Source organism: Maylandia zebra, linkage group LG4 (genome assembly GCF_041146795.1).
Source record: "Maylandia zebra isolate NMK-2024a linkage group LG4, Mzebra_GT3a, whole genome shotgun sequence".
Lineage (NCBI taxonomy): Eukaryota > Metazoa > Chordata > Actinopteri > Cichliformes > Cichlidae > Maylandia > Maylandia zebra.
The window spans coordinates 27,954,986-27,966,484 of NC_135170.1; the positions used below are offsets into that span (position 1 = coordinate 27,954,986).

Below are 11,499 nucleotides of genomic sequence, written 5' to 3' on the forward strand. Positions count from 1 at the left end.
CTTTAATAAAACCAACCAAAATCTACATATTTGGATGGCTTTGGATCCAGATGTTCACTTCCCCATGGTTTTACTGCATTGTACAGCAAAAAAAAAAAAAGAAAAAAAGAAAAGAAAAGTTTTCAGCAATTTCAGCTGCCCAGCTCAAAGTGTTTTCTAGTGTCAGCACACTGCATCTGACTATAACAGGCACCATAGTTCAAGTCAAAGCTGAGATCTTCTAATACCATATAGCTGCAGAGGAAAAGCCATACAAGTAGAGGCCATAAAAGGCTACTGACTTAACATATTTACATTCAGTACTTAATTACCCAGAATAACCTGTGACGCTATTGGCAGTAGTGCAGTCAAAATAAGAGAAATCCTGGGACTGCTGAGCTACTACACCACATACTTTCCTCAGGAATGGAATGCTGCTGCTGCTCCTCAAGTCTGAGGGAGGAGGTCGCTGTTTTCCCTCACTCAAAGGTATTTTTTGAATACCTTGTAGTGGAGAGCTGACTCAAAAATATAGGAGTAGGAGGAGAAGAAGGAGGAGGGGGTGGTGAACATACTTAGAGAGCAACAGGTTTATGACTTCCTTTAGAAATCTGAAGTTTTTCTTGGCTAATGCTGGCAACGTGAGCTGACTTTGTGCAGATTAGTTTTGTAAAGTAAGCAAAAGCAGTCGCCAGCAGTATCTGTCTTCTATTTATGGCCTCCCCCAGGCCTCCCCACCCCACCTCCCCAGACTGACGTCAGCACAAAGTTATTTTCATGAATGGAGGGGGCGGTCACGAGGAATCGGTGACGTGAGTGCTTGCGGAAGCAGAGCGTGGAATGTTGGTACATTGTTGTTGTTTTGTAGTTAATTTAGTACGAGGATACGCCGCTGCCCGTCTGTGCTGGACGCTTTTTACCAAGTTTGTCAACTTGCTTCACCGGTTGTCGAGGAAACATACTTTGACAGTTTTACACACTCCGGTCCACAGATATCTGAGTCCACAGAGGTGAGGTTGTATTTTTTTTAAATTATTTATTTTTTTCGGGAAGATGTTTTGACATTCCTTTCTAAATTACTCGAGTTCTCACGGTGACATAGTGGCGCACGCAAACAGGCTTGTGTTGTGCATCCTCTTCGTAGGATAAGTTTTGATCCCAGTTATGAAAGCTCATGTTGATTTCGTAGATTTGTTTCTTTCGGGCGGACACGTGTTGTGCTGGAGATACATAATACAGTGCTTCAAAAGTGGCGCAGACCTCCGAGCAGTCGCATATAGGAAGTTAGAAATTGTATGAAAATATGTAAAAGGGGGAAACAAACGTGTGTTTTGTCGCTTTCCTGCGATTTGAAATAGTTCTTTGAAAATAACAGCGGTGATTATGACACTGACTGAATGCGGTCCCTTTAAAAAAAATTATAGCTAATAATTTTTATAAACTGTATAACGAGCGAGGAGACGTTTTCGACCAGCATTGTGGGAGGGAAGAAAAATAAGACGATAAAAATCACACTATTTCTTCGCACTTCTCATTAAAAGTAAAGCTAAAGTTACAGAATGTGTTACAAAATATGTTTATATACTATTACTAAGCATGCCTGAACCTCTAAGGTTTTAGATTATAACTTTTTCTAGAACGAAAAAAACCCAAACCCCAAAATTGCATTCCCCCCCCCATGTGTGTTTATTTATAGCATTTCTGTGACTTGAATTAGATTTTCGGAAAATGGAAGTGAAATAAACTTTCTCACTTTCCTATTGAAACAAATCCATGTACAACATTTTTCACATCCTCCTTAATTTTCGCGCTCTTCCCCAGCTCATGGCAGCGAGGTTGATAGCGGGTGCTATAATGCAGAATACCAGCCTGCTTTTGACATTGAAATCGACACGTGGTCTGCATTTTTAGACATGTGGGACAAAGGGCACGATGTGGAGTGGAGGTAGACCACCGGGGTTGACTAGCCTACAAGAAACAGCAGAAGGAACCCATATTTCCACAAACGATGAATCACTTTAGAGACTTTATCTCATCGCTGTGTTTAGCTATAATTCCTGCTCTGCATAACTCTTAATGAATTGGGTAAAGATAAGAAAACCTTGAATTACAATGACTAATTGAATTTTTGACCATGGCTCTAAAATAGCTCACAATGATCTTCTTTGCAGTCTTGTATGTCCACCTTTCAGTTTGCCCTTTGCCATTTACTTAAAAACTTGTGATTAATATATGGAAAATATTTGTCTGAGTAACTTGTTCCGCTTAGATGGTCACAGGTTGATGTCTTGAGGGGGGGCTTTATGATTCACTGTTGTTTCTGGTGGGTGCACACTGACTTTCAGTCTGAAGCAGTAGGAGCAGGGTGTGCTCCTGTCATGAGGTTAACATGTGGTTCAATCACCAAAGTGATGATATCTTTTTTGGATGGAGAAGTTACAGCAGCTGACTCATCATACCAGTATGGGACAGTGGGAGGGGGGGGGGGGGGGGGGGGGGGGGGGGAGAGAGAGAAATTCCCCTGAAGATGCAGCATATGGTCAAATTGTCTTCCCTTTGTTTCTCATTTTGCCGGACAGTGGTGATGGATGAAAGCAGTGCAGAATGCGAGACCGTTTTTGTGGTGGAGTATTGTGAAAGTGAAATGTTTGTGGTTAGCAATGCTATGACTCACACAGAACACGTTGGCTGTGATGTGTTTTGCTCCTCTTACTGGAAAAAAGATGTCAAGTTTTGATTACTGACTGTGGAAGCCAGTGATTTTTATTTGCAGCCGAACATGCCAACCAGAGTGGACACAGGCAATAAGAGGTGACTGTTTGAACAGGTCTGCCTTGCATCTGTCAAACGTGACTCCCTGGCAGTTATATAGCATTTGAGATTGTTCCCTCTGCCACTGGCAGCGACTTGTATCAAGTCATTTCTGTCAGAAAGACTGGATCTCAAACCACTGCTTTCACCTCATTATGGTCAGAGGTGTGGCAAGTGTCAGAGGTACTCCTGTAATTATATTGCCGGATTGTGTTGCTGGGAATTCTCTGTTGATTCCTGATGGAGCTGGATGCAACTCTTGATTCTGTTGTGATTCAAATTCAAATCAAATAATTCGAAACGTTTGCTCAACCTATCTGTCCTGAAAGAACATTATCGAAATCTTTAGGACTATTATTAGCAGTGACTGAATATTAATATGTCTTCTTTTATTCACTAATTATTAGTTATAATTAAAAAAAGGACCGATGTGTCCACTTTTCATTCTTTACATCGTTCTGAAAACCAGTGTCGATGACTGGGAGAATATCTTCTCACAGATATTCGGTGAGATCTCCTCCCTTTCCGCAAGAAAGTTCCGCTGGTCATGCCAACCATTTCTGAGGTTCTCTGTACTTTTCCTTCCTCTCCCTGAAACAACGGGATTTTCCAGGAAATGTCAGATCAGGAGGGTGTGATTCCCTGCTGCTGGTTGTCGCTTTTACCAGTAAACAGCATGACTCACTGCTCAGCTATGCTCTCCATTTCCTTCACATAATATCCCACCAAATGTGCTGCGCTGGAGAAAGAGCAGAGTGCTGCGTGCCTCAGTCTGTGAAGAAATCTCTCCACCCCCCTCCCCTTAGAAAAGTGCAAGAAATGCAAGCGCTTTCTCATGAAGACTAAAGTTGAATGTCAAGGGCAGCATTAAGTCTGCTTTGCGCTGAACCCCCTCCCCAACCTGCACAAAAAGAGAAGAAAAACAAAGAATCCAGACAAGCCAGCTCTGCATTTATTAGTGAAGTGTGAGCGCATAAGTCTTTGATACGCTGTTTATTTTAGGGGAAGGCTGGGCCCCACAGTTACCTGCTGTAACTGAACAGCAGCCATGAACTTGACCCGATCCCTGACTTCAAAAACAGTAAGCTATACTTTAACCACGAGGTATCGGTGAAGGAAAGGTACATACATTTATTTAACTGGCTTGGTCTCAGATGTGGAGCAAGGTTACAATGGATTTCTTGTCCCACAATTGTTTGCCTAGAGATGATTCTTTTTAAAATCACTGTTTTCTTGCTTCTGCTCTGGTTTACTTGCTTTTGAACTAGTTAAAAATATTCATAACATGCATCTGTACATCTTCAAAGAACACAGCAGGCAACATTGTGCTTTTTGCTCAAATCCCCCAGCAAACAAGCAGAGCCGTGAAATGTTTGTGCTTATAGTGGATAGACAGTGGAGCATTTACTCCAGTGAGTACTTATTTGGTTATCAGTCGTCAGAGGGGTGTCGTTAGGAATAAAACAGTATTGCTTGTTGTATATCAAAATGAGGGAAAGTGAATTTTTAAAAAAAATGAAGCACTTTGTTTACAATTTGTCCCTCAAAGGAACACAACAATAAGAAAGAAAGACTCCTGACTTCCACACGTAAGCATGCGCAGGCTGTTTTCCATTTATTTGGCCAAGTGACAGATGTGCGATACTTCAAAATTCCAGACATTTTGTGAAATTTGCAGCCATTGTTTTACAAGTGGGTTTGTCTCCACTCCACCCCCGTAGCTGAGCGCATTGCAGGATATATTCAGACTGCATGTTCCCTCTTCAGCGAAGGTTCGCCTGTGTGCATGTGAGGGTTTGCACATGTGTGTTCGCTCAGGAATGTGGTTTTGTTCTTTACCCGCCAACTGTGGCTTTTCTTTGAGGTAGCCTATTTTCCCAGACTCCTTTCCTTACTGTTATGAAGAAAAAAAAAAAGCCTAACGTAAGTTGTTTTCTTGACTATAGTGAGAGGACGTGTTTTGTCTGTCTTCTCTGTGTGGTTGCTGGGGTTTGTTTTGTTCTCTGAGGAAACTTTGGTGTCTTAATCAAGAAAGCCGTGTCCCTGTGCAAGTTGCAAAAACATAAGCACATGCCTTAAGAATTTCAGGCAAACAATCTGGCATACTGGTTCAGACTGGGGACCTCTTGTATAAAGATCAGAGAGGCCCCAGTCCGCTTTTCCATGATTTTTTCAAGGAACATACCCAGGGACCCCCCTCTGACGCAATACCACTTAAATTAGACCGTTTAGGGCCAGCTTGCTTTTGAGGAATGTTTTATTTTAGTTCATCATCTTTATTTGATGCCTCTAAAATCTCAGTTATGTAATTCTTTGCAGCATGTTTTGCAGATAAATAAAGGACATCAGCGAGCACACCAGATGTTCCTTAAATCTCTAAACCGAAGTTTGTGTGGATTCTGTTTGTAGCTGTTCGCTCATTACACACATTTGCCATGTGTTTATTTTCCAAGTTAGGATTCTGACTTGATTTTCTATTTCAGGACAATGACTTAGTAATGTTTAAAAAACAAGAAGAAAAAAGCATTTGTTTTTCTAAGTTTTCACTGCACTACTGGTCTGAGTTAGAATCCCCTAGAGGCCCTGTATTAACAGAAATATATATATCACACAATGAACAGTCACACCCACAGTATTTTCTTCCACGAATGCTTCAGCTAATAGGTCTGAAGAGAATATTTCCCCTCTTACTGAGGGTATCACTTATCGCATTGCTCCCTTTAAATTGTTTAGTTGGCAGAAATTTGTGTCAGCACTGCGGGCTAAATATATCCACGAGCGTTAAATAAGGGCATAGGGCAGCTCAGGAAAGCCCAATGTAAGAGGATCCAACCACAGAGAGACGGCACTAAATCGATAGACTACATTGTCTCCCAGCAAAAATACATCAGTGACTATAAAGGAAACTATTTCTCTGTGACACTCTATCTTTAGGAATTTTCCACATGCTGCCCTGTAAAGTTCAGCAGAACTATAAATGTTATACTGATGTGATGATTTGCTTTGATGAGGAGGCAGAATCCTGTAGACTGCTGCTCTGTAAATCCAGAGAGGTCAGATCAGAAGATAAATGATGGATTTAAGAGGAGAATTGAGGATTTTTGTACACAGGTTGCCTTGAAGTTAGCATCACAAGTTAGTGCTGTTCTTTTTTTCTTTTGGTCTGTACTATGTATGGGCTGTGTTGCGGTTATGAATGAGACTTGTTTACCCTTTTGGTGACCATGTGACTCACACTCCCACGCCCATTTGCAGGGCGTTTCCATGGTATCTGTTGAGCATGGAACAGTGCACTCGTAGTCAAGCTGGTCTGTAGGTCTTGAAATGGAGCCTTTGGGGGATGTGTGCCTCTCACAGGATCGCAGCTCAGCGCTCTTGCTTTTTTTGGCCATGGCAGCAGTCTGGAAAGCATGTGGCTCACTGTAATGAGTACAGAGAGGCTTTTCTAAATACTGCCCTGGCAAAATCACTGAGGCAGAGAGCTTAAATGCAAAGTTCTGTGACGAGCAGGAGAGAGGTTGCCTGTTTCTAATTTTGCCTGGTCTAGTGAACTACATTGTCACGGCCCTCTTTTTAATATGTAAAGACAGACAAGCAACAGTGCTGACAATTAATAGAGTCATGCTGCCATCTGCTGGTATTTATGTCACTAACAAACAAACATGAGCACTGACATATGATGTAACCCTGGGATGTGACGTCTGTGCAGTAAACTTCTCGAGTATCACCACTGGGGGTGTCATTTCTGCTTATCTGTCATATCTGAAATGTCAAATAACATGCAAGTAAAAAATATCAGTATCTCATTTTTAAAATATAGTGCTTGAACTAAAATGCACTGTTTAAAATTCCTGTATGTTAACGCACTCTGCAGCAGAAGTAACCCGAGTAGTATAAACTAATGATATGTGCAAAGTAACACATGCTGTCCAGTCATTCTAGTAGAATAACTTCACTACCTCAATTGCTTCTAAATTGCCAACATAAGTAGCTGAGTAAATCTGCTTAATTGTAATTACTTTCGTCCATCAATAATATGTTCTGTTTTACTTACTTGAGGTCGTATGTTTTTTACTTTTCAGTGTCTTCTGTGAGATTCTGGTCATTTGTCTTCATGCAGGGAATGACGACTACTTTTAAGACTAGCAAAGCTTTAAAGGTAAGCATGAGAAGTTTGAAAAATGTTTTAGTGATTCACGCCTGCACACAGTTCTTCATGCACTGCTCGTGTCTTGCAGGTCAAGAAGGAGGTGGGTGAGAATGCCCCTGTGCTCAGCGATGATGAGTTGGTTGCCATGTCTGTGCGGGAGCTCAATCAGCACCTGCGTGGGCTCACCAAGGAGGATGTTGTGCGATTGAAGCAGCGACGGCGGACCCTGAAAAACCGCGGCTATGCTGCGAGCTGCCGCATCAAACGTGTTACCCAAAAGGAGGAGCTGGAGAGACAAAAGACCGAGCTGCAGCAGGAGGTGGACAAGCTGGCCCGTGAGAATGCCAGCATGAGATTGGAGTTGGATGCACTGCGAGCCAAGTATGAGGCTTTGCAGTGTTTCGCACGGACTGTGACCAGAGGGCCTCTCTCACCAGGCAAAGTTGCACCTACCAGCGTCATCACCATCGTCAAATCTACCAGCCAAAACAACTCCAGCCCATCTGCTTTCTCAACACCTTCCTAGTGTTGACAGGACTGGGCTCTCCTTTGCCTGCCTGGTCCTTCCTATTTCTGACCTGGTCTAAACCTACTCATCCCACACTGAGACGAGGCTCGGTAGTTAGACTGAGGGGTGGCCGGGGTGGCAAGCTCTATGTGATGTTATGCTGCATTCACAATTCTGTCTCCCTCTTTTTGTCTCTTTTACACAATCTACATTGTCTGTGCACTGTGCAAACCCCCTTCCTGACAACCAGCACCGGCAGGTTATCGGGCCTCTGTGACCCTACCTCCATGACTAATAGCAGAGATTTGCTTTTACTCAAATTTCAAGTATTTGACACGCCTTAATGTGGCAGCACATGGTCTGGGACACCTCTCATACTTTATGATGTAAAGAATAAAATACGAGAGGTTTAAAGTAACGCATATGAGACAGTATGGATACTTTTAAAGTCTTTGCCAAATCACATTTTCTTTGTATAAATATTAATGAGCCTGTGTCTGTTGCCTTGAACAGTTCTACATGTGATCTATGCAATATCTCACATGTATTTTAACACAGAGGTGATATCTTTCCACTGTGAGGTCAAATGGACACTTCTTCAAGGCCACAGTTATCAGATGCCTTTGAAAGCTAGCCAAACGCGGCACCGGAAACCTATATGCTTAGCACTTTTAGGAGGTGCTAAGCAGTAAAGTCACTTGACTAAGTGTTTGAGTAACATGAAAACTTATGTAGAAATGGTTCTGAGGGATCTTTGCATTATACTGTTGACAACTGACCAATGTTTAGCTAAAAAGCTATACTAGTCTTTTAACCATGATACCTATATAAGTAACTTATTTAGAAAGCAATACCAGTACAGTTCAGAGAAGTTTGAATGATGCAGCTAAAAGTGATCTAATCTGGCAGTTTTGAAGAAACACCTTAAATTAATATTTGGAAAGAGTTAAAATCACCCATTACGATAGAATTTGTCTTTGTCGGACTGGACTGTGTTTCCTTGTACAATATTCTGAAAAGTGCCATTTGTGCCGTCATTCCTCCTACTGGCAACTGAGAAAAGACATGTCTGAGTACCGTCAGATTTCAGAAGGGGTTCCAATCTCTCTTGTCAACTACATTCTAGTTGACAGATAGCTGAAAAGTACTGTTATGTTATGTTGTCAAAGACAGTGTAGGCAGTTGGAGCTGTTGCATGTGATTGCATTTGTGTGTGGCCCCTTGACTCAGAAGTTTCTTGATATATATATATATTGTAGAAAATTTTTTAAATTCTGTTTAAATGGTAAACTTGGTCAGACTAAATTGCAAAACTGGAAAGTGATTAAGGAACATGCGTTTGACAATGGTGTCTTTCATCAAATAGCACTTAGAGAAGACTGTTAAGATACAGTGAGCAGAAAAAAAAAAAAAAAATCACAGGGCCACTTGTTTAAAGAAGGAAGTTACGCTTGCATTTCTGCAGTTACTGGAGCTTAACTAGGTGAAAACACAATGTGGTCGGACCACTTACAGGAAAGTTGTGCCGAATGTAACTAATGATAGTGAACTACTACTATCTGCTGAGGCACTTACTGAGTGGTGTTTAATCTCTTTTCTTTGTATGCAACTCTTGGTAGGTAATCCATATTGGATATAATAATAAGAGCAGACCTTTTAAGTATGATGCAATTCAAGTTGCTTACTGTATATTACAGACTAGAGACGGCAAAGCTCCCACCGCTTCTGTTGTCCCTTAGATTGAGAACTCCGTCCAAATAGAAATCATTCCTAATACTGGGTCACAAGAAGTGCTGCTGCCGGTGTTGGTATTTCCGAAACAGTAACCAGCTACTTTTCTTTTGACACGCTCTTCTACAAGAGAACTCCTGACGCCCGTCTCTAGAAACTGTGGTGTCAAGATAACTAAATGCAGTAAAGGCCTTGCTCTCATTGTACATTTTGTAATACCGTATTTAAATATGAAATTCACTTGAAATCGAGCTGTTCTTACCGAGAATCCATTCCCAATTTGGAGTGAAGTCAATAGATTGTTCATGTCAGGATTTTCTCTTGGCTAAGAGGACATGACTGTTCTTCCCCTGTTCCATAGCTGCAAAGAACAGTATGGGGAACTTTGCTGCTGTACAACCTGCTGTGATTTATAAGCAGGGGCATTGCTGTGTTCTTACTCTCATTTTGTATTTTTCATTTGGTTTGTGTCAATACAGCCCATATTCTTTTTTTCCTGATACTTAGTTTTATAAGCATATACATTATATAAATATACATTATATAGTACATATTTTTCTATATTTATGTCTTTTACTATGCTGGGAGTGGTGTGATTATGTAATCGGTCTTTGAAGTCTAATTATATGAATGCTGAACTTTTCTCTTAAAAAGAAAAAAAAAGGAAAAAAAATAGTATTCAAATTTACAACGAGAGAACTGTTTTCGTAACTTAAGTTTTGTGAGTATTTATGGCCCAAGAATAGTTCTTCTCAGCATATTCACATGTATCTAATGCACGACAGTAACTAGGGTTACATGCAGGCTGCAGATGACCTTCTGTAGAAGCTATCATATTTTGTCATGTCAAATTTGATCATTTCGAGTGTAACACGAAACACTGCCTAATATCAAAAGTGCCTAATTTCAACCAAGTGTTTAGTTTGCAAAATAGGCTTTTGGGCAGCGTTAACTGAGGAATTATTAAGAATATTGCAAATAGAATATGAGGAAAATTTGCTCTTAAAACAGATCAACCTGCATGCAAACCTAGTCCGCCCCTGCAGCCACTAAACCTGGTATACTTTTCTAAATATGTCAAGCCAGAAATTTCAGTGACTGCAATGCTTTTGTAACTGCTTAACAAAAAACAAAACAAAAAGAACCCCAAAGCTCTTTTACGACTGTTCACCCAGGCCTCTTACAGATAAGGAATGTGTCAAGCCTTGGACAAATGAGTACATATTACCTGTTTACATAACTTATTTCTTGAGCACATTCACCTAAAAGGCTTTGTGGCTAAAAGCATTTTCTGCATAGCATTACAGTGACCTCTTGTGGTTTAGTTTCCAAGCAAAACTAAGCTACATCAGGGTTTCTTTAATTTTAGCACTTATTACTGTATTTGAGTCTGAGGTGAATACTTTTTTATGAGCACACCTAAATAATAATTACCTGAAAAAAAAAAACAGTTTCAAATTTTAAAGTATATATTTATGTACAGTGCCTAAATAAGGACAAACCTTCCTCTGGGTGAATTAAGTTCTACATTTCAGTATGACCTAGCAGAGAGTTTATTCATGCTCTTTTCTTAAGCTACCCAAAAAAGTCTAGTAGACACACAAGTTTAAAGAAGGTTAAAGATGTAGATACATTAATGTAGACATGTTTATAGGGGAAAATAAAAAAAACCCTCCTGCCATGGGTGAATACAAACCTTGGTTTGATCAGCTTTCTTTCTACATCGAAGTAAACCGCAGTTAATACCAAGGAGCAGTAATAGAACAGATCTTTTTTTAAATCTTTCATACAATAATTATAGCAAATGCATGTACAGAAATGTGCATGCTTGTATATCTTGAGTAAGCGTTCGAGGTGATCAGCCGTCTTTGATTAAATAAGCTTCAACACACAAGCTTTGCCAGTCCTACAAGCTATAGTATTTAACTTTAGCCATGTAGAAAGTCAGTTTTAATATTGTAAGAGTGGAGCATGTGTACAGATTAGGTGTGGCTAAAATTATGGATGAAATACATTGAATGTTAGTTTAACAGCAGCAACTTCTGCGTTTGTGAGTTTGAGATAAATGTCTCGAGGCTTAGAGTGACTGTCAAATAGCAGTAAAAAGGCAGCATAAATTGAGTATGTACCATTCATGACTTGTCATTACTCTGCTCATATATTTTATATTTATTTCAATGATTTGTGTAATTTTATTAAAAAGAAAAAACACCTAAATTATTTTTTACATTCATTTACATGTTTTCTTAATGAACTACCCTCATGTACAAATAAAATCTATGTTGTTTCTGCTCTTATTTAATGTGTGGTAAATTTATTC

The 11,499-nt window shown here is 40.2% G+C and overlaps 1 protein-coding gene across 2 annotated transcripts; it reads left to right on the plus strand.

Annotated features, from left to right (window-relative positions):
- The first annotated feature begins 786 nt into the window (after positions 1–786).
- Positions 787–11,476, plus strand: mafk (v-maf avian musculoaponeurotic fibrosarcoma oncogene homolog K). Of its 2 annotated transcripts, none has more exons than XM_004552228.4 (3): positions 787–994; positions 6,873–6,949; positions 7,029–11,476. In XM_004552228.4, the coding sequence occupies exons 2-3, from the start codon at positions 6,905–6,907 to the stop codon at positions 7,464–7,466; spliced, it is 483 nt and encodes a 160-aa protein (XP_004552285.1). In that variant the 5' UTR covers positions 787–994; positions 6,873–6,904; the 3' UTR covers positions 7,467–11,476. The 2 variants fall into 2 exon arrangements, with proteins under 2 accessions (XP_004552285.1, XP_004552284.1); XM_004552227.4 differs by having other exon boundaries at positions 787–989.
- Positions 11,477–11,499: the final 23 nt, after the last annotated feature.